The sequence below is a fragment of the Microtus pennsylvanicus genome, chromosome 17 (genome assembly GCF_037038515.1).
Source record: "Microtus pennsylvanicus isolate mMicPen1 chromosome 17, mMicPen1.hap1, whole genome shotgun sequence".
NCBI classification, from domain to species: domain Eukaryota; kingdom Metazoa; phylum Chordata; class Mammalia; order Rodentia; family Cricetidae; genus Microtus; species Microtus pennsylvanicus.
Window position 1 is genome coordinate 23,324,378 of NC_134595.1, and position 23,005 is coordinate 23,347,382.

General features: G+C 39.0%; 1 protein-coding gene across 12 annotated transcripts in view; it reads right to left on the reverse strand.

Moving 5' to 3' along the window:
* The window catches only part of Pam (peptidylglycine alpha-amidating monooxygenase), a 299,077-nt gene that overhangs the window by 128,915 nt on the left and 147,157 nt on the right, over nucleotides 1-23,005 (reverse strand). For all 12 annotated transcript variants that reach the window (XM_075951994.1, XM_075952000.1, XM_075952003.1 and 9 more), the window contains one exon: nucleotides 5,788-5,845. In XM_075951994.1, the coding sequence (XP_075808109.1) occupies nucleotides 5,788-5,845 (58 nt within the window). The remainder of the gene's footprint in view (nucleotides 1-5,787; nucleotides 5,846-23,005) is intronic.

The following is a 23,005-nucleotide window of genomic DNA, read 5'->3' on the forward strand; positions in this document are numbered from 1 at the left end:
GTGTGTGTGTGTGTGTGTGTGTGTGCGTGCACATGTGTGTGCATGTGTGTGTAAAACTATTGGTATACCTCTTTTTTAAGTCTGTTTCTATTTCTTCCCAGTGGGATGATTAGGTATAAATAATTGGTTTTCGTATACTACGGATATTACTAGATGCTGTCAAATAATTTTGTTCAGCAATACTTTTCAGCCTGGGTTATAACTCAGAATTACCTAGGGAGTTTGCTAAAATAATGTAAGCTTGGGTTTTAGTCCCGGGGTAGAAGGTTTGTCTATCTTAGGTGATCCTAATTACAGTCACGCTTTTAGTAGCCGACTAAAACAGTGTATACATTTTCAGGTTTTGGTTAACTACTCTTAGCTCATTTTAGATTGCTTTTGTCTTTTAATTTTACAGAGTAAGGGTTCTCTGAGAATAAAATTGTAAAACAAGTTCTAAAGATGAAACCCGAGCTTTCCTAGTTATCCAAGTAAGACACTCCTACAGCTTTGTCCTAGATGGCGCCATGTTTCTGGAGGAGCAGTATGAAAACACACATGGAGTGGCTTTGGATTGAATCTGTAGCTACGTTAAAGAGCAGAGATACCGGACGTTGGTCACCAGCCAAAGGCGTTATCTGCCAAGCCTGACAAATTGCGTTTGGTGCCTAGAACCCACATGGTAAAAAGAGCTTCCAGAAGCTGCCCTCTGACCCCCACCCAGGCATCACAGTGTCTGCCCCCTCAAAAATAAAATAAGTAAGCATATGATTTATTATATTAATATTCTAGTGATTCAAGCCATGCTCACCAGAACTAGGGAAGTATACAGCCTAAGAAACTGAGCAATATGAGGTGTTATTGGAAAAGAAATCCCCCAGTTCTTAATATTACTCCCTTAAGCATTTCTTCACATGGACTAAATAAAGATTACACTTCAAAACTGCTGCAGGGAACTGAAGAGGGCTTGTTCTGAAGAGTAATTTAAACGTAGGAGCTGATGAACCTTAATGCCCATAATATTTCAGTTAAAAAAAAAAACCCACAGCTGTGAAAGTCTCGGCTCCACAGTTCTTTGATGGCGTGTGAGAGGCCTGAAGCGTACCTTAGCGGTCTTTTGTCGGCTACCCAATCACATAGGGCAATGCTACAAATCCTATACTAAAGGACTTTCCAATGGAAGACTTTTACACAGTAAGCTTAGTAGACAGTTGTCATTAATGCTTATCAAGAAGGACAATGATGTACGCTTTATAATAAATCTGTAACGTAGTTTATGGGGGCTGTCAGCTGCTGTTGGAGAATTCACCAAGAAACACATTGAACATAAACTGCAATTGCAATAATCCTGATGAATGAACAAGTCCAGTATAAAGAAGGAATTAAACTTCCATTCAAAACGGCCTTTAATGGTAACGGGAGAATGAACAAAAGAATCAACAAATAGATTTTATCAGCCAAGCTGTAAGACAGAAAATGGCATAAGCATCGTTAAGTTCTATTTTTGTATGTTATTGCTTTAGTGGTCCTTGATTTACTTCCTACAGAATGAAACCTATATTCCTATTCTAGCCTTCTAAGGACATTCGTAATACTGGGCCATTTCCTACCTCGGACTTGAGCACACTAACACTGTACACACCCTCTGCCCTCTGAAAGACAACCTAGCTCCCCAGCTGTTACACTTGCCAACATTCATCGTGTGGTACCCTTGCCAGACACACGCTTAGTTCTCATAAAGCAGTGGTTCTCAACCTGTGGGTCTTGACCAGTGGATGGGGGTCAAATGTTAGGTATCCTGCGTATCAGTTATTTACATCATGATGCACAACAGTGGCAAAAGTGCAGTTATGAAGCGGAAATGAAAATAACTTTATGGTTGGGGTCACTGCAACATGAGGAACTGTATTAAAGGCTGCAGCATCAGGAAGGTTGGGAACCACTGTCTCCTCAGCACTATGAGCGAAGTCTTTCCTCACAAATAGATGAGTCTTAAGTAGAGCCGTGTAGTAACTTGTCCCTCATCATGCAGTCAGAACATGGTGAAGCTGGCATTTGAAGGCAGCGGTCTAGCTGCCACTCACTTTTAACCACTTCAACACCGCTTCTCATAGCTGTGCTCAGTGAGTTCTTTGGTGCTCATTCTGGGTGGCCCCTGTGTTATTCCTCACCCCTGTATATAGGCCAATAGGCCAATTTTTCAGGCCCTGATCAAAACTTGCCTACTTTCCTCTTGGGAATTTCCCCAAGTGGACTACGCTATTATCTTTAAAGACTTCCCTACAGTTAGATTTATAAAATACAATCAACTGGTTCCTACTTCCAGTCTTATATTTCTTACTACCCGAGCGAAGTCTAAGAGCTATCAAGTATAGTCAGGTCAGAAACATGGCTGTTTTGGCAGCTAAAGGACTAAGGACATTCAAAAATATCCTGAGAAAAGGTTCAGCGACAATGTTCACTTCATAATTAAAACTGAAAAAGTGAGGCTCTATCCACTCACTTGAGACTGTTCGCATCCTTTGCTTTATTTGTGTTTTCAATGGTAGCTTTCACTAAAGAACACCAACAACAAGCTGGGAGACCTCCTGATGGTGCCCATTGGAAGGCTCTGAGTATTCGCCTGCGAGTCAGAAGGCTATGGACTTTATGTTGGATAAAATTCTAGTAAGGGAGGAGGAGATACCCAGCCACCTGTTTGGAATCAGAAGGTCATAAGGACATAGGTATGCACACACTCTTCTAGTTTACTGTTCTTAAAGCCAAAAATGTGCGTCTAAGCACTGCAGCTTGCTAGACCTTGGGTTTGCTGGCACAGCATCTGGTGGTTTTTGTACAGCACCATCCAAACCAGACCATTTCTGTAGTTTTCACCTCAGCGGAAATGCTGCTTAAGAAAACTCACATCTGGAAATATTCTATTCCAATAGTGCAATTCTGGAATAGGGGTTGCGTGACAATCAATGTAAGGGCCCAGGGAGAAGAGAAGCAATGATTCATTACGTATGCAATTTCGTTTATTTCGAAGCTCAGCAACGTTTTCCTCATTTGCACGGAGTTATCAGATGGGTAGGGACCTGCCATCATTCACTAAGGAAAAGACACATTTATTTACTGGTCACCCACGTGAAGGGCAGCAAGTGGATGAAGATGACAGTCAAATTTCCTGGCTGAGTGAGCAGCTGTCACAGCCGATTCCTCTGAGTGTCTGTGAAACGCCTCTCAGACAGCACCAGTCAGTGGTCAAATGCAGATTTACCCTAACTCTCTCGACGCACGTCTTTGACTTCTTTTTATAAACAAAAGCAACGTTTTAGAAAGAGGTCTAATTTTGTTCAAATATAAAACTCCATGTCATCGCTAGAGTAAGTACCTATTTTAATTCACACCTATTCTTTTAGAACGAGTCTAAAACTACGCCACAGACGTACATTAATTTCATGATGAAGGACATAGTATTTCTCAATAATTAAGTGCGCTTTTTAAAACTGAGTTAAGTAAGTCACAGAAACACAAATACTGAGAATTCTTTCTGTATAACAGTGCGTATACGCGTGTGTGGGGTGCTATGTGCATACACATGCATAGAGGGGGTGTTGTTCCCAGGAGCCATGAAACTTAAGAAGAGAAAGAGCAAACAGAACAAATAGCAAAATATGCTATAACCCATATTTTAAAAAAAGAAAACTAAAGAAGAAAATCCAACCTAGTGTTGCCAATGAGTTATATCAAGTCTTACTTATCAGAAGAGATAAATTCTGAGATTAAGAATCTGGAACAAGACACAAGAAAGTACAGAGATCGTCCGACATCAGACCTCATTAGAACGGGTTAGCTCCAGTAACACACAGCCACAATGACTACGCTGGGACTCTCAGATGGTACATCTAATCACCAGTCACCATGAAGTGTTGGCACCCAGCTCCTTCTATGACTTATGCCTTTGTAAAAATGGTCAGTTGGTGTTAAGAGTTGGCTTTTCACTTTATACTCTGAACGGGCTACTAATGAATGTTGGTGACAGGCTACCTGCTGGACTCACCTTGATAGAAATCATCATTTCCAACAGGTAAGAAAAATCTATATGCATGAGATCCTTCTAGTAATAAAAAAGGAAGAAATGCTAAAAAAAAATGTTAGAAGACTAGGTGACAGCCTTGAAACTGAAAGCAATTTAATCTTAAAAGAGAGATAGCTACTAAAATAAAGAAATGTTGGTAGCCTGGTTACAGCACAGAACTTCATGGATTGCCCATGAGTTCTCAGTTGCTTGAATGAATATACTTACTTGTGCTTCACAATTTTAAATTATGTGAAAGAAAGCACATTAATATCATGACAGCACTAACACATTCCAGGGCATATTTATAGTCTGAGAGTGACCAGCCCTGAAAACCACACGCTTCTCACAGCCTCCAAACACAAAGCACTAACTGTTAAGGTGAAACCCTTAATACTGCTGTGACCTACGTCAACTGTATTTACACAGGTGTGCGGGATAGCCGTCTCCATAAAGCAAGTGTGACAAGGAAGGAATGAAAACCATCCCTAAATTTAAAGAGAGCAAATGTAATACTGGTGAAGAAAAAAAAAATCCATTTTATAGGTAAATATTTTTCTCTCCTAGGCAGCCAACACGAGGATATGAATGAATATATTTTAAGTTACATTTGGGGTTATTCAAAAAACTATAATTAGGACCTTAAGTTGTTTTTCTATTTTTAAAGTTACTCAGTTTAGCCTTGGGGGAACACTGCCTTTCCTAAGCCTATTCTGGGCAATGTCCAACTACTACACCAAAAACCCTTCAGGCAATGTTCAGCCTGTCATGATGTTTTTCTCGGAGAGCAACTACTGAGCAATTCTGTACAGAGACTGTTTTTGCAGGGTTGTTTTCTGCCGTCGTTATTACAGCCAGGTCTATAATGGACATTCCTGCGGGAAGCACCTCATGAAAATTCATTCTCAGACGGCCTCATGGCTACACTGTCCACATTTTAGTAATCAGCCATTGCAGGCAGTCCGTGAGAAAATAAGTTGTATGGGACCAAAGCACAACTCTCATTACCATTAATGTCCGAACATCAACATTTTAAGCCAGAAAAGAGAAGGAGAAAACAAAAAGAAAAAGAAAAGAGCACTAATAATGTGTCAATCACTTGTTTTCACTAAATATTAAAAGTCTGACATAAGGGATCCTTAAGACCATCTATATGGGAAGATGGTGCTTTGTCACTTCTAGGTGACAGAAAGGCACATCTGGGAAGGACTGTCATTTAAGAGTCTCCTTAGCCAACAGTGTAAGTAAGAGAATGGACCCTCTTTCTCTATCTCCGATCTTCTCTTCCACGCTCTCTCCCTTCTTTCTTCTCTCTGCCCTCTCTTCTTTTCCTTTCTATTTTGTCCAGCTACGTGTCTGACCAGTAAAATATTACACTTCCCAACGTTGATTCTAAGTGTACTCTATTTATGACAAGGAACATCAGGTAAACAGTTTGGTTAAGAGCAGAGGAACTGAGAATCCAGCTACAGACAGAAAGCCAATACTGTACAAATGGGACCACACAGCACTGGTGACTATTGACATCTTCACGTAACTCCTTCGCTACCACCGCTCGTGAATCTCTCCGGATACAGTTTGTAATCTTGTCTCCAGCAGCTGCCTGTAGTTTCTTTTCGCATTAGGCATGATAAATGCATTTTGGAAACTGACAGGAGAAGATTAATACACTCATAAGCACCAAAGAGAACCTTTTACTGATTTCAAATTGCTGTTCTCCCGTCCCCCACTATCCAAAGAGTACTTACTCACGAAGGCTTCTTCCTCCACAGGCAGACGCATGGCCATGCAGAAGTATGTGTCAGACTGTTAAAAAGAGAAATAAACAAAATCCATTTTAAATGACTAAGAAGATTGAAATGATTACTACGGGATGCATGGCTTCTAAGACCCAAGGGGAAGCATTCACTCCAGCGAGGTGAGAATGCCTGGCGAAGACTGGGCAATACGTTCATAGAAAAGCTGAGTCTGAGTACCTTAGAGACACTAAAATGCTTTATACTGTGCTTTCATAAACAATTTTGAAGCCCACTTACAAGGGTCATCATCCTGAGTGATACTTCTAGCATGGTCACAGTTAAAAGGCAACATATTAGACACTTTTCTAAAAATATGTAAGACACATCTGAGTTAAAATCAGAACTACATCAGAGGTAGTTCTGACCATCTTCGCTATTCATCAAATTAAGTAATTTCCTATATCATCTTATATATGCCACAAACATTAATTACCACGCAGCTTAACAGCAAAAGTTGGTTTTAGATAGAACGTTGCATATGGTTATTCTCTTACTTTAAATGTTCATGTTATTCATTGAAGAAATCAACATAATCTCAAATTAGTCTTCCTTTCCCAGTAATTGTTCCTTTATCAAAATGATTACTCCTCCTCTTTTAATATTGTTTACAGTAGCATCAAATTCTTCAGTGAGCGAGGTGTGCCGGTGTATGCATATAGTCCCAACTACTCTGGAAACGCGCCAGGGGGACTGAGCCCAGAAATTCAAACCAGCCTGCATATCGTAGCAAGACCCTATTTCTAAACAAGAAAGAAGTGAAACGAGAAATCGAGTAATAAAAGCTTGAACTGGACAACAGCAGGCCTATGAAGAAGACCTAGCTGGAAATCTGTATGCATTGAAGTGTGTGTTATGGTTGATACAGACATAGCTGCACTCAGTCAATAATTCATCCTTCAGACATTACTGTTGCAAAGTGCCAGAATCAACAGACCCCAGCAACGTGGATGCAGATCATCTGAGTGTCTCAAACTGTACAGTTAGCAGCTAAAAATCGTGCATGTAACCTAATTTTTAACCCCTATCTTAGAAAACAAAGAGGTTGGAATACATAAAACAAGTATCATAAAATTTGGAAAATTATACAGATATGATTTGGTCATTGTTACTCCTTACTTTATGACATTTTTCAGTTGATAAAATAGTTTCACTTTTTAAACCTCTGCTAGAAAATGTGTGGTGAAATGTTACCAGTTGCACAAGACAGCCACAGAAATGTGGGAACAAGGAGCGTTGTACATAGATCCTGTGATACATACAGAGAAAACAGGGTCTAAGCATCTTAAAACCATGAACAATCATGCGTAAAATTATTTATAAATGTTATTATAATGTTCAAAACTGATATTATAAAATACTACTGTCTTAAAAACAGTAACCTTGGTGTTCTTTTTTTACCATCATGTGATTTTTGAAATTTAGAACCTACATTTTCTGTGACTCCTATAATCCCTGCTGCTACTTCTAGAGTTATGCTTTGATACCTGTGTATCAAGCACGAGTTAGTGTTTTCCTACTACTGTGCTGTTTAAAACAACGCAATAAGGTAGACAGACATGATCGCTCCACTTTAAACTGAGGGAGGCAGATCATGAGCATTTATTGAGGTCTTACTACGTGTCACCGTTTTTCATAATTGACTCATTTCAGCCTCCAAATGCACTGCTATATCATACGCACGATTACCCCCACTTTACAGACCGGGAAACTGAGGCAATTGAAGGTTTAAAATCTCTGAAAGGTATTCTATAGACAAGACTGTCCCTTTGATCAAATTCTAGTCATGCTCTTTGGAGACCTCTTCTCAAAGTCAGATTTAACCTTCAAAAGCTTCATAGTCTCAGTTCAAACCATGTTTCTGACCCCTCCATATAAATACACACAAGAGACTTGCTAAACCACCAACACAAGTTTCACAGCTTCCACCATATTTTAAGAGGCCTGTTTCACTCTGCAAACAAAAATTATTGTCTGTAACAGCCTAAAGGTAGTACACAGGGCTAGGTGCCTAGATGCCCATTACAGCAGTTACTTTGCAAAGGTTCCAATTCTGCTTCCTTCCTCTGCCTCTTAAGATGTAGTCTACTGTCTCTAATGGGCTTGTGACATTCGAGGAGTATTGCTCAGCTCCCGGTGCCCCACTCTGCCCCCACACTAAGACAGCCTGTCATAAAGATACAAAACTCCTGATTTTCCTTCCAGTTATGCCAATTAACAAACGCTGGTGGCCGAGGTCCAGAGGCAAACCCTTCTTATAATCATCAGCACACCCCAAACTTAAAAGGTTGCCTCCAGTTTTGTCCTGGAAAGGTTCATTTCATCCACAGTGGTTAAGTTACCCCAAGCAGAGTCCCAAATGAATAAAATCTATTCTTCACACTTGAGCCTGTATCAGGCCTTGGAAACCCATGAGTACAGTAGCTGCGATTGGAACACAGCTCATCTAACACATCACAGATAACCCAAAGTGATGTGACAAGTACCAATTCTAAAGCAAATATAGCAACAAGAGCATGTTAAAGAAGTTGAGCATGTACTTATAACTGAAAGCCCAAATGATTGGGATGAAATGCAAATGAAACCAAAATTCCTTTTAAAATTTGGGAAAAACTGTTCGTGTTTTACTCTTTTGCTGTAATCCAGTTCAAGCTTACTGCTGAAATAGGAAAGGTATTGAGTTAAAGGGACACATGAAATTGTGCAACCCCTATTCTCTTGATAAAAGCTAAATGCCAAAATGCAATGCATGAAGATTTTTATAGATATTAATATACAAAATATAGAAAACTACTGTTGATATCAGATTCATGGTGTGATTTATTCATCTTACCCTCTGCTCAATTTAAAATTAGAAAAACTTGGGAATGTCTTTCTTTTATAAATTTACATTCTTAGGCGATAACTTCTTTTGCCATGAAAATGCTTACATTTCAGCTGCTTATTTCCTAGGCTGCTAAAGTCAATCGCAAAGAAGATAAAGACAGGAAAGGAAATAAAAGTATAAGGGAAGAAGGGAAGAAGGAGAGACAGATGAAGAAAAGGAAGAGAAAAATGGAATGAGACAAGATAAGCATCTTAATTATTTTGGGAGAGCAAAGACTATAACGAGTTCAGCATCAGTGTCGACCATGAACCATCATAGTCTGATTTGCCATCTTACTTATAACCCCTTTTTGGGCTAAAGAGTAATTTCTGTATGAAGAGAAAAATATATGTCTTTTCCTTAAAATTGAGCTCATTTAAAAATACAGAATATGAAATCAATAATTTGCCTTCAGCTGAAAGCTCTGAAAACCACACAGTTCAATAAGATGGGGGAAAGACCTGTAATAAAAAAACAGAATGTTTTGGAATATACTGTTACCATGATATGTTACTTACAACTAAGGTAAGAAGAATCCAAAATCTACATAGAGAATGCATCATTTTCAGAGTGCAACTGGGCAGACGAATGGGAAAGGATGACTCATGGACATCTTCAGCGGTCTCAAGGTCGGCAGAACATGAGTGCACATATTCTTTGCAATGCTATTTGTTTTATTCTCATGAGTGCATTGTGAGAAGACTTAGCAGACTGTACATCACCTTATTTTCTAACAGAAAAGTCACTGTGCTAATCCATTTAAAGCCACCAAGGTAGTAAATGTTGGGATAGGATTACAAGTCTTCTAGTTCATGCCTGAAGAACATCGGAGATAATGGCGTATAGTTCTTGTCATTTTCATTGGGTTCAATTTCACTCTATTTAAATCTGTGATTGTGGCTAGCCTTAAAAAATCTCATGGTTCTCCTTTCTATAAAGATTAAATTGTATATTCGAATAAAATTAAATTTCTTCATAAGTAGATGAATAGTGGTTTTCTTTTTTATTCCTGAGATGTAATTTTTTGGAAAATAGGTTGGAAAATGGTATTTGTCAAACTCTTGAAGGATTATGTTGGTGATTATAATTTTTTACTGAAACACATTAATTTTAGAGTTTGTCACCAATAATGCGTATACTTTAAGCTGAAATCCCAGCTGTAAGAAATAATCCATCTGAAAAGTTAGTGTTATGGGTCTTCATGTACTAACTGTGAGAAATGCAGAGCAAGAAACTTTTGATGAGACAGCTCACTGCTGAAGGCAATGACGTCAAGGAAAGAATGCACTTGATTAAAGAAGGAAAGAGAGTGCCAAGAGGTGTGGTGGCGCATACTTGCTATCCTGCAATCATGATGCTGCAGATGAGAAGACAGCCAAGAGTGTGAGGCCATTCTGGCCCTAGTGAGTGACTTCTGGGATAGCCAGAATGAATAGCATAGCAAGATCCTTTCTCACAATATATGAACAAATGAATGAAAAACATCATCTCTGTGATGTAATAAATTATATCACTGGTATGGCCAACAAAGCCAATTACCTTTTTTAAAATGATGAACACTAAAAATACTGTTGGTAAACAATATCTTGAAATTACAGCTTTTACTGTCGAACAATTACTAAACATATTTCAAATAATTAGGGTTAAAGTGGTGGTTCAGTAGGGAAAAAGGTTCACTGTCAATCCTGACAACGTGAGTTCACTCCCCAGGAACCACCTAATGGAGACAGAGAGAGTTAACTGTCAAATATTGCTCTAACTTTGACAAGTTCAGTCTAGCACACACATAACCACACGATACACATGAGCATACATATACAAATATATAAAGGAAATGAAAACTTCAAATATTTTATGGGCTCTGTGATAATTTAGCTTATGCCACTTTGTAAAGGAGAAGCATCTATTGGCCTACTGCTTCATTTGAGACTTCTCCATCTCAGCGGTTTACCGAGATAACACCATCAGGCAGGTTAAGGACAGAATGTTCTTTAAGATGTAAAAAACTGAAACTAAGGAAGATGAACAACTTGATTGCAGGAAAAGCAATTATCTAGGCTTGACAAAATAAAATTCATATCTAGTTTACTAAAGCATTCTTCTTTACAGTATGGAAAAGTAAGCTAGGTGTGGTTGTGCATGCCTTTAATCTCAGCAGTCAGGAGACAGAGGCAGGCAGACCTCTGACTTTAGGGCCGTCCTGGTCTATGTAGTAAACTCCAGAATGGCAAAGCTTATACAGCGAGACCATGTCTCAAAATAAAAACAAAACAGATTAATAAGAAAAAGGCCAATTAAAAGGGTATTTTCAGATGCCTCTTACATTTGAAAAATATTATCAGTTCTAAAACACAACTTCAATCGTTTTTCTGATCAATGGAAGCCATAAGGAAATCAAAGACACATAAAAATTTAATAAGAAGCTTTAGTCCAAGTTCCCTAAATTTCCAATATCGCCTGCAAATGTTTCATAAAAAGCTTGGTGATAAGAGACAGAGAATCAGAGGAGAGCCACAGCCATTCTATTGTCACCATTTTGTTCCTGCAAAGTAAAGTTATTTGAATACATATTCATAACTCAAACCAATGATTCTAATACCTTTGCAAGACACAAATATAGTACATTCCTGCTCACTCTAACAGTCTTTTCATCTGAGCACACAGTCCTGGGAGAGACGCTTCCATCCCTCCGTCCAGATTGCCAGCACCACCCCCTCAAAATCTTCTATGCATCATGAAATGAAAGCCCATTTCCACTCCGGGGGAAGAAGACTATATCAGAGCTTGGTGCCGGGGGACTGTCTGCAAAGTCCTGCAAATTCCAACTCTTAGCATAAGGCTCAGATGTGCAAAAGGGAGAAATAACAGCAATCTAGATAGCAACATTTTCCAGTACTATCTGTTTTGGTTTATCAGCCAGCTCTGAGCCATGAGAGATAAGATACTGCTGATGTCTTTCTACTGTGGCTATGGGGAACTATATAAGAAAGCATTTTTTTTCCCCTAAAAATGGTATCCTAGAAATACAGGGTGAGTACTTTATTGCTTAGGAACTGTGGTGATATTCTATCACTAAATATTTTAAAGCATGAGTTCTTATACAGACAGTGGTTCAGTAACAGTCATTACTGTAAGGAACAATAGTCTTTGTTTTTATTTTTGTCCCTTTAAAAAAACTGAGATGCAATAGTTTCTATGGAAAATGAGGCTAATAAAGCCAACTGCTTGTTTAAATTATTATGGGACAAACAAAACCAGCTGTATACTATTACATGTGGAAGCTGTTGACATAAAACCAGTAATTTTTGTTTTGGGAAACCAAAGGTACCATTCACACTCTACTGTTGAAAGCTATGATTTGATCCTGATTGGATAATATCATTTTATTGTGCAGGCAGGAAGAATTCCCCAGACTGGCTTTACTGAGAAGACTAGAGAATGCGGTGACCAAAATAGGTTTCCAAATAGATAATATGGCTCAGATTTTCTGGCACTGCAATTGTCTGGTCTCTGGGAAAATATTCTGCTCTTTATAGTGTAGTTTCTGGTAACTTACCATAGTTGTCTGTTGTTGAATTACAAGAACTATCAAAAATAATGAGATTAAGAAGGAAGGTAGCGTATAAAATGCTTAACGGTGTGCGTGCGTGCATGCATGCTTGTGCATGTGTGTGTGTGTGGGCATACCAAAACATCCTGATGTACACCATAACAGAGGCCATGAAAAATAACACCCAACAAAAGTAGAACCATTTCATAACAGAACCTGATTTTGTGCTTCAGAATGAGCAGTTACTATGAAAGAGGGTCATAACCTCATTACCAACACCCAGCCACACACACAAAGCCCTACATGTTCTCCACACTCATTCTGGCTTTAAAAACCTATCACCCCACAGAGGTCATGAGAACCCCAGGGCATATGGGGCTCTGTCAGCCCAACACAGAAAAAGAACTGAAGGACACCAGGATTCTCTGACAAGAATTTTTATTACAAGAAAAAGAAGACACTTGGAAAATAATTGTTTGATATTTTTTAAATTTATCTAGATTGGTTTATTTTACACTCAACAGATAATGGGCAAGGTGGAGATGTGTGTATGTGTGTGTATGTATGTGTGTGTGTGGTCATAGAGGTCGGTCATCTGTGTGTTCCTCTGGATGAACTACGTATAGACAATGTGACAGAGTGTAATTCTATCAATTAAGGATTCAGAAAGAACAAAAGAAAAGATAAATTCGAGCCTTTTTCTTTCCTCCTTGCAGCTGGGATACATTCCTTGCAATTGGGCATCATAACCCCAGACTCCCAGACTCTGGCGCTGGTCTATAGGCCTAACAAGAGCTGCTCTCAGATTCTTGGGGCATTCAATCTGGTCTGAGCCATACAGGGCTCTTACCTTTCTTAGTCTTCATAATTATGGGACCCAATCACCTCATACATCCCCAGTTTATTTTAAGCTAGAGCATTTATACCAATATAAATTTGAGTATCTATGATCGGTTCGGTATCTCTAGAGAACTTTGACTAACATACAACACAAATAGGCAATGGAATAAAGCTGCTATTTCCCAAAATGACTTGAATATTTTCATAAAAACTGATTGTGCTGGCTAGTTTTTATGTCAAGTTGACAAAAACTAGTCATTTTAGATGATGGAATCTCAACTGAGAAAACGCCTCCATTAGACTGGCCTCTGGGCAAGCCTGTGGTGCCTTTTTTTTTTGATTGATGATTACTGAGGGAGGGCCCAGCTCACTCTGGGTAGTGCCCACCCCTGAACTTATGGTCTTGAATGCTATAAATCAAAAAGGCTGAGCAAGCCTTCAGAAACGGATTCATAAGTAGCATTTCTCCATAGCCTCTTCAGTTCCTGCTTCCAGGTTCCTGCTTTGAGTTCTTCTGCATTCCCTGGATAATGGCCTGACTCCACACTGTAAGCTAAAACAAGTTCTTCCCCAAGTCGATTGTGGTCATTGTGTTTTATCACAGCAATAGATTCTCTGGCTAAAATAGTGATGCTGACCTGGCTTGGAGAAATATATTCCTCTACCTCACTCTAGTGTAAAAAGAAGTCTGTGTGAAGGGACACCATTCGAAGATAAGATTTCCTGAAGCAAAACATTAAACTTAAGTAACTTTTTTCTTTCAAGTTAGAATTTAAAATCCTTCACTGAAGATGGCTAGAAAGATAGGTCATTTGATAAGTGCTTGCTCTCCAAACATGAGGATCTGACCTTGGATCTTCAGCACACACAAAAATACACTTATGGTGGCATGTCTATAGTACCCATGCTGGGGCTGAGCAGGAGGCAAGTGAAGTCCTGAGCATGGCAGAGAGCCAGTCAATCAAACTGGTAAACACCACATTGAGTAGAGATCCTGCCTCCAAAACTAAGGGAAATGACCAAAAAGAAAAAGCCTCCAAGCTTGGCTTTACTACGCGCTCGCGTGCGTGCGCGCACACACACACACACACACACACAGAGACAGAGAGAGAGAGAGAGAGAGAGAGAGAGAGAGAGAGAGAGAGAGAGAGAGAGAGAGAGAGAGAGAGATACTCTGGAGAGAGAGTGCTTCATTGCAGATGCAATTCCAGTATGTCACTTTTTCATGAAGCCTCATTCATCTTCCTTCATTTCAACTCTGGAAGTGAAAGCCATGACGAAGAGTTTATGTGGGGCCATATGAAGTGATTCTTCCTCCTGCTGCTCTTCCTCCTCCTCCTTCTCCTGCTCTTCCTCCTCCTCCTTCTCCTCCTCTTTTTCCTTCTCCTCCTCATTATGCCTAGCTCTACCCTACTGACAATACACAGTCATGCCAATCTAGAATGTAATCCTTTTGTCCCAAACTCATCAAACATCAGCCTTTAGAATACATGGCAAACACTGGGAGATCTAAATTTATTGTAGAAATCTCAACATGTAACCTTCTGTGGTATCAATAAATTAGTGTTTGAAGAAAGGCTGAACTGAAATTTGTATCGTAGATGCTCCTCCTTTAGGATTTTATAGAGAATCAAATTTTCATCGATTTTATCCTTAAGTTACTTCATTCTAGAATTCTGTTCTTTTATTTTTAGATTATATCTCACTGTGGTTGATAGTGATGGTTTCTCAATGCCAAGTATCTCAATGGAAGTAGCTTTCCTGGCAAGAACTCTTTGGGAATCACAAACTTGAATGAGTCAATGGTGGGAAAGGTATTTTCTTGGTGAAGGAAGAAACCAGTCAGAACCTTTCCACACTTTCATACTTTTCATTATAATGGGGTCTAGTTCATTGATTTTTGCCACAAGAAGGTTTTAAAAGTAGTAAAATGGCAATTGCATCTCTGTTGGTGGGGGGAAGTTATGTATGAGACAGAAACTCTACTGTCTGGAATAAGAGCTTTCCCAGCCAGAAGCTAGTGGCTTCTTACTTGTAATTAAGTTTCTCTGAAATATGCACAATCACAATTTTGAACTTCGTGGGAACATTACCTAGTTACATATCCTTCCCTCTAGTATGTAGACACACACACACACACACACACACACACACACACAAAACCTGGAAATCAAATGTACTTGTTTTGTGCACCTGAAAATGGTCCCATCATCTCTCCCCTAAACACAGTATTTCAATATCAAATGGCTTATCTGATCTGGCCCCGTGGCAATATATCTATCTTGTCACAGTCACATCACTTACACTTGGTTATTTTTAAATTTCTATTCCTATCACACAGACATTTATCCCTTTATGGCTATATTTTCTTAATTAAGTGACAAAACTGAACAGCTGAGCAAATCCCAGGAAGCAGATACTGTGCTACATACGCATGTACATGGACCATTTACATAGCATAGTTGATAGACTACAATTTTACAGGAAGTCATCACAGAGATAAATATTAAATTTTGTTCAAAGTGTTGCATAGTCAAAGTACTTGCAGCTACAAGAGATAGCTGTTCTGAGGAGATGGTCCTTAGGAGCAGAGCTGCCAATGGGTTAGCATAGGAAATGTCCTATCAAAGGTTCTGTAACTGGAGAGAACTTGATGTAATTGAGGAAATGGCACAGCACATGGCAGACCAGGACGTTTTTAGCCGGACTGAAAAAGCAGAGGTTTGTGATTTCTATGCTCCTTCTGGTTACTGCTGTAGACTTTAGCTATTTTGAATCTTTGGATAGTGACAGTAAACCATTGAAATTTCTCATAGAAATGTCAATGCAAGAATTAGATGAGCCTTGAGAATAGACATTTAGGTATTCAGAGAAATGAAGATAATTGTTTGAATCCAAGAGATGCTGGCAAAATAGGCAAGAAGAAGATGGATTTTGGAGATGGCTGAAAGGCAAAATATGACTTGGGTGTGTGCTTGAGTAGAAGTTAGAAGTGGGATGCAGAGTCGAGGATGGTTCATGTACTACTTAACATTATCTGTCAATTTTACAGATAGAAAGGATTCTAAACTGGAGAACTGATCAGATAACATAGTCCTATCAGCATGTGTGGGATATTGCCTTGATTGTTAATTGATACACTAAGGCCCAGTACCTTGTGGGCATCACCATTTCCTGGGTAAATGATGCTGAACTATATGCAAAACTTAGCTAAGCATGAAGTCTCAAGTGATGCATCAAGCAGTTTTGCTATGTGGTTTCTGCCTAAAGGTCCTACTTAAGTTCCTGCCCTGACTTCCCTCAATGATGGACCGTGACCTGATATGATAAGTCAAATGAATCATTTCCTTCCTTCCTTTATTTATTTATTTGCTTAGAGTATTTTTTATCACAGTCACAGAGATAAACTTAGAACAGTCTAGATACATGGTTTACATAACCCGTATATCTCTTTGAGATACAAAACACAAAAGACAAACTTGGAAATATCAAAGGTGACTGCTTTTAAAAAATCAGCACATAAGCTTCAAGGGCAGCTAGGTCACCTCTGTTCAGTGGAAAACTCTGACGTCAAGAAATAAGTGTGTAAAACAGAAATGTTGAATGGCAGTTGAATTGTGGATATAAACTAGGATTTTTCTTTGTGGGTATAAAGAGAATAAAAGATCAAAAGGAAGAGGAGGAGGAGAAGAAGAAAACCCAAAAGTATTAGCAACAGTATGCAATGGCCAAGCAACAAGAAACAACAGGACAAGGATGCAAAAAATAATGAGAAGCTTATACCAGAGAGCCAATGGAGGAGAATGTCTCCAGAATTAGACAGTACTGAACAAGAGCACTGGGCTAAATCCATGGTAGCAGCACCCTCAAAGATATATCAGAATACAATATTCATACTTGGGCAGCTAATCCCTAATGTATTTTAAAGAACATACACTTCCCTAAGTATCCCCGTCAAAGGACTGTGACTACTGACTATTGTCTAGATTTACACCCTTCTCAAAGTCAGGTGAGGTCAGTCCCAGCCGCATTCACTGTCCCCATGGCTTCCCCCAACCCTTCTAGCCCTGTTTTGTGCACTGTCCCCAAGCAAAGCAATGCCCGCAATAATGGTATATGGCAGTCACCATGAGCTTTTCTCACTTACCTTCCCCAGTGATGGCCACATGGCCAAGGGTGACATGGAAAATGGGGATAAAAGAATATAATGAAAAAACTCAGAAAAAATAAAAACAGCAATACTAGTAACAAAAATTAAACAGATTTAGAAGACTGAAGGAAAAGGATGAGTCAATAGATTATTTAAAAATTTTAAATATTCAAAACAGAAATGCAAAGACAAAAATTGAAATAATACTGATTTTGAAATAATTTTGAATAAGAAGAATATACGTAGCAGAATATACTGCCTCAGGGGTATCACTCAATGGATACCAGTTGATTTCAACTAGGAAACTCTTCCTACTCATAGACTAATGGGCTAGTTCCATGCATCTTAGAATCTGAATGCTGGATTCTTCCAATACACAATGATTTAAATGTATTATTATCTATAAGAACTAATGAAGAAATGTATTATAAAAGTGAACACATTTTCAAATGAAAGGGTAAAGAAAAACACAAATTACAAGATTAAAATGAACAACTTGAAGTAACAATCCAATAGGCTTCAATGTATTTATACTAATCTGACAGCTCTGGGCAAGGCTTCACTTCTACTGACAGGATGTATTCGTGAGAGAACTAATATTCTCAAAACATTAAACTGCTATAGTCAAATTCCTCTCTGAAACAAATCATATTTTGCTCTCTTGCAGCCATGTCATTATGGCCTTGAAGATGGAATCAGAAAGAAATGTGGCAGAGATGTTTAAAACAAAGTCACCTGAACAAAGAAAGAGTAATTCCACAGTTACAGCTTCCAGAGTTGATATCAACTGAGGGATGACAGCCACACTATTCATTTGAGACTTTCTTGCTCAAGGCCATTCATAAAATGCCCAAGGCCATTCTTTCCAAATTCCCAGATGCCATACTGACAAATAAAAAGGGGAAGAGAGGGGAAACAACTCAATAAATAGTTGTTCTGACTCTTTGAACCTGATGATACGGGGGTAACTTATTAGTAACGTAAGGTATTTCTCCCCTTGTTATGAGATCAGGAGCTCAAAGTGCTGATTTAAAGCTGGTGCTTAAACCCCAGTGCTTAGGAAACCAAGGCTCTTTAAGTTCAAGGCCAGCATGGGTGGACTATATAGTGAAATTACAATCCTAATTTTCATCATACATTTTGATAGTGCATGAATTGTAATTGTTACATATATGTGCCCATGAAAATTTACACAGTAGTGTATACCACTTAGACTAGAGAGTGACTACTGGAATCTGAATACTATTCTACTTCCTGACAGACTGTCTCCTAAGTTCAAATATATGTACTGATACATAGCAATTATTAGCAGAATGTTTCACTTGAAGCTATCCATTTCGATTTTTTTTTTGTACATGGCACTGAAAATTGGCACACTGACTAAGCACAAAATGGCAGCGCAGTTCAGCTATGAAGTGTTTCTTCCTAGAACCTGTAAGCACAGTCTTTTGCAACAGAATCAGGAAGACGGAACTAATGCAAAGAGCAAATATGGCATCGCCTCCACATGTCAGAAGGCTGAGAATGAATCGTCAGCGGAATGAATGCATTTGGGGCAGATCCTGGAGCATTATTCCAACCAGCCAATCAACAGGGCCATCAAGGAATTAGGTTACTTCAGTTTTCAGAGTTGCCTTCTTTGGTCCTTTGTCTCCAGGGCTATCTTTTCATAACATGATGGATGCGGTCATACAGCAAGGCCCAGGCGTCATACCCGCATGGTGATACTTTTGAGGCCAGCAGAAGGAGAGTCTTTCCCACATGGCCCCTTTCAAGCACACAACTATTCCAAGAGCACTTCGGCTCCAGAAGACCTTTCTTTACAGCTCAATACCCAGCTCTACCCCAATCATCAATAAGGAAAAGGCACAGAACACAACTGTCTTTGTCACGTCCAGATTGAATGGAACTAAAGAAGGCAAATACTGGAACGAAAGCCGGGTAAATATAAGCCAGCATGAAGGAGTCATCCAACCGAAAGGTCAGGACAGCACATTTGTGAAATCAAAACCAAATCCTCGTAAGTCTAATTTTAATCTTTGGACAACTGAGCTCATTTTAGTTCACTGGCTTAGAATGTTCAGACTTTTCGGGAACCTTTTTGCTTCGGGCTAGAGAAGCAACAAAGTTAATTCAATATACACATCTAGACCTTCCCAGCTGCAGCTCTTAATTAGTGACTAAGGGAACCGGGAACAGAAGACACCCAATGCCCATGCCTGGGTCAGTGACACTGAGGCTCTTCAGGGTATAAAAGATGGAGAGACAATGCGTCCAAGTTAGGGTACGGCACCTAAAAATTGAGGTATTTCTTTCCAAAGAAGTGGAACAACACGTATGGGGTACTTAGACTTCATGAGGGTGTCACATGGTGTCATACATTTAACTATAGCAGTCAAGGGCAAAGTCATTCTGTTTGTCCCTAGCTTTCTCCAATGACATGTTCATTGTTCTGAGACTTCCACCCATAGAGAAACACTTCATCCAACTTGCATCCTTTTCCTTGAACTTTTAAGAGGAACTATAAAGTCAAACATAAAAACATCCTTTGGACCGCTCTCTGATTTTCCTCTGCACGAAATCAACATCTCTATTTTAGCAACGGTCAGTTTACAACAAAGCTCTTCCTGCCAGCCTGTTTCCAGGTACAGGGCTGTACTTTCAGGGCTGAAGCCTTGGTTAATTCTTCATTGTGCTCAGGGACCAACTGGCATCGGAACTGTGGGCCGTATTAGTTTGTTGATCTTGTTAGGCACATGACTAGCTGCCTTTTAAAAAGGGCTTATGGCTCCAAAAATAGTTTCTGGGCATTGGATCATTTTTTTCCTTTAGCATTTTTATTTGTGCTTTTTTTTTTTTTAAAAAAGGCCATCAAATCAAATTTACCTCACTGTAATTTTCCAACTTCAAAGCAATATTAGTAGTTCAGTAGAAGGAAAACTGTAAAATATATTCCTCTAAATTATGAGGGATAGGCATACTCCTCATGTTACTTAGATACTGTAGTTACCATGAGCCAAGGAGATTTGGAAACTGTAAATTTCAATTTTTCCAGATATGTTTTCAGTTGTCACCAGCTCACCTGACGTCATAAATATAAATATAAATACTCCATTTACTTCAGTAGGCACTCCTTTTGTCTGATAGCTTAGAAATTTGCTAATTAAATAAACAAACTAATGAAATTTGATGCTTTAAATAAGGTTTGCTTTTCTTTTGTTTTCCCAGGCTTACACATGCATGGATATACACAGTATGCTGATTAAAACAAACTTAAATTATTGTTGTTACATAATTAAGTTTCCTTTGTGGCTTCAGAAATCATTTAAAGAAAACTACAAACTGGGATTATTGGTCGTTGGGCACCAATAATCCCAGCTCCTTGTGAGGCTGTAGGAAGGAGATTGCTGGTGCCAAGTTTTGGAGATATGCTTTGGCAATACAAATCTTTTTTTTTTCACCAAAAATCAACTTGTAAATCAATTTAAAAGAAAGACAAAATTGTCTCTTCTATTTTAAATATCTAGCAGCCAATACCACTAGAGCTTAATTGTTATAAACAACATATACTGAATTTAGAAGTGATTAACTAGTTTATGAGGGAAACCTTTCTTATACGTAAGTATTTCCACTGACAAATTAGTAAACAGGAGTGAAATACTTGTCATTTGTAACCTCTAATAAAGTTAGACAGTGGCAGTCATCGGTTCCTACTTAATCCCAACTAAAGCTCGTGAGTGAGAGCTGGTAGGAGACTGTATACATGACAGGCTAATCAACCCCGCAATCATTAAAGCAGACGACAGTATCGTAAGAACAGAGACAGTCAGACATCAGGCTAATCAACCCTGCAATCATTAAAGTAGACGACAGTATCGTAAGAACAGAGACAGTCAGACATCAGGCTAATCAACCCTGCAATCATTAAAGCAGACGACAGTATCGTAAGAACAGAGACAGTCAGACATCAGGCTAATCAACCCTGCAATCATTAAAGTAGACGACAGTATCGTAAGAACAGAGACAGTCAGACATCATGCATCTACTGCTGGTAGTACATATTACCACCTATGAAATATTCCTGCAGAATAACCAACCTAAATGAGTCAAGCATTTAGTAGTGACAGAAGGAGGAACACAAAGATGGGGGGTACAAAGGATGGGTACCGTGGTGATACAGGCAGCAAAACATAGAACACAGACAAACACCTTGGGTATTTTCGTTCACAGACACATTACAAGGAAGAGGAGAAAACAGAATACTTAAAATCCTTGAGACATCTTAGTAGCATTTGCCATCTGTAACACATTAAAAGCCTAATGAAAACTAGTATTCAATCAATACCAAAGTCAGAGACATGTGGCAACAAGTATATTTGACAATACTAATGAAAATTGTGGTTATTTTATAAATTAGGGGTCTTATTTTAAAAAGGAACCCTTTGAAACAAACCCTCATGACTTATGGCAAATGACTTCAAAGTAATTCAAGGTGTGCTGAGGAACAATGAAGTGGAAGAATACAAACAGCTGAGACACTGAAGCTCAGCACTCAAGTCTTTCAGTGCTACACAGATCAGAAAAAGCATTCCATTTTTAAAATAAAAATATACAGTTTTTCCCCAAAATTGTTGCTTTTTTTTAAAAAAAAAACCAACAAACCATCAAAGCCTACAAATTGAACAACAATATTTACTGATGTAAATTTCTAAGACCTCATAGTCCCCCAGCGGGGGCAAAGGGCACCATGAGGAAAGATGAATCTCAAAGGACTATAAGCATGATAGGGATTCAGGATACTAGGGATTGCGTGGTCCCAGACAGAAGTCACCAGAGATAAAGGAGGATACCTTCTCAACCAGATCTGCTACTCACAGAGGCCATGTCACTTCACAAGATTATACAGGGTAAGAGAGCAACAAAGGGACTGAAAGAAATTCTCCCCCAAGCTTCACCTTCTAACCAGGCCACAGCACTCGCAATTGCACACTGAGCTCGTGTATTTTCCTGACCCTGTGAGCAGAATTTTTACACCCAATCACTTTAGGATGAGAACATTAACATGGTACACTTAACCTTTAAACAACCTGACCAACTCTCTCTTAGGAAAGGGAAGGTACAAATCAATGGTGCAACTGAAGAGAAAGTAACCAAGGAAACAAACACAAACATATGGTTAGGTTAAGGGAAGCAGCTAAAGGATGTCAAAACATCTCAGGGACAAAAAAAAAAAAGCAGCAAACTATTCCTATATGATCCTGTGAGGCAAGAAGAGGAAGGATTGCTCAAAGTAGAAACTGCCATGGCCACTGGACCCTCAGAATGAAGTCAATAAGGAAATTGGGGAACAGGGAAACTCAATGACACACCCACAAAGGTTGCTCCTTATAGCTTAGAGTAGGAAGGAAAAATCCATCTGGATAAACCAATGGAGAACATCCTGCATACAACAGACATGACTGTGTTTGTTTGTTTTTGCTTTTTCAAGAAAGGGTTTCTCTGTGTAGCCTTGGTTGTTATGGAACTCGTTCTAAGAACAGGCTGGCCTCTAACTCACAGAGATCGGCCTGCCTTTGCCTCCCAAGTGCTGGGATTAAAGGCACGTGCCACAATCGGTCAGTGACATCTGCTTTTAAAAATTATAAAATTTAAGCCTCAAAACCAAAAAAAGAGAAGTGGCCCAGGTTCTCTCAGCTCTTGGGGTTTCTGAACTGAGATTCTGAGCTGTAATACTGAAGAGAAAAATTTAGATAAAGAAGCTGAG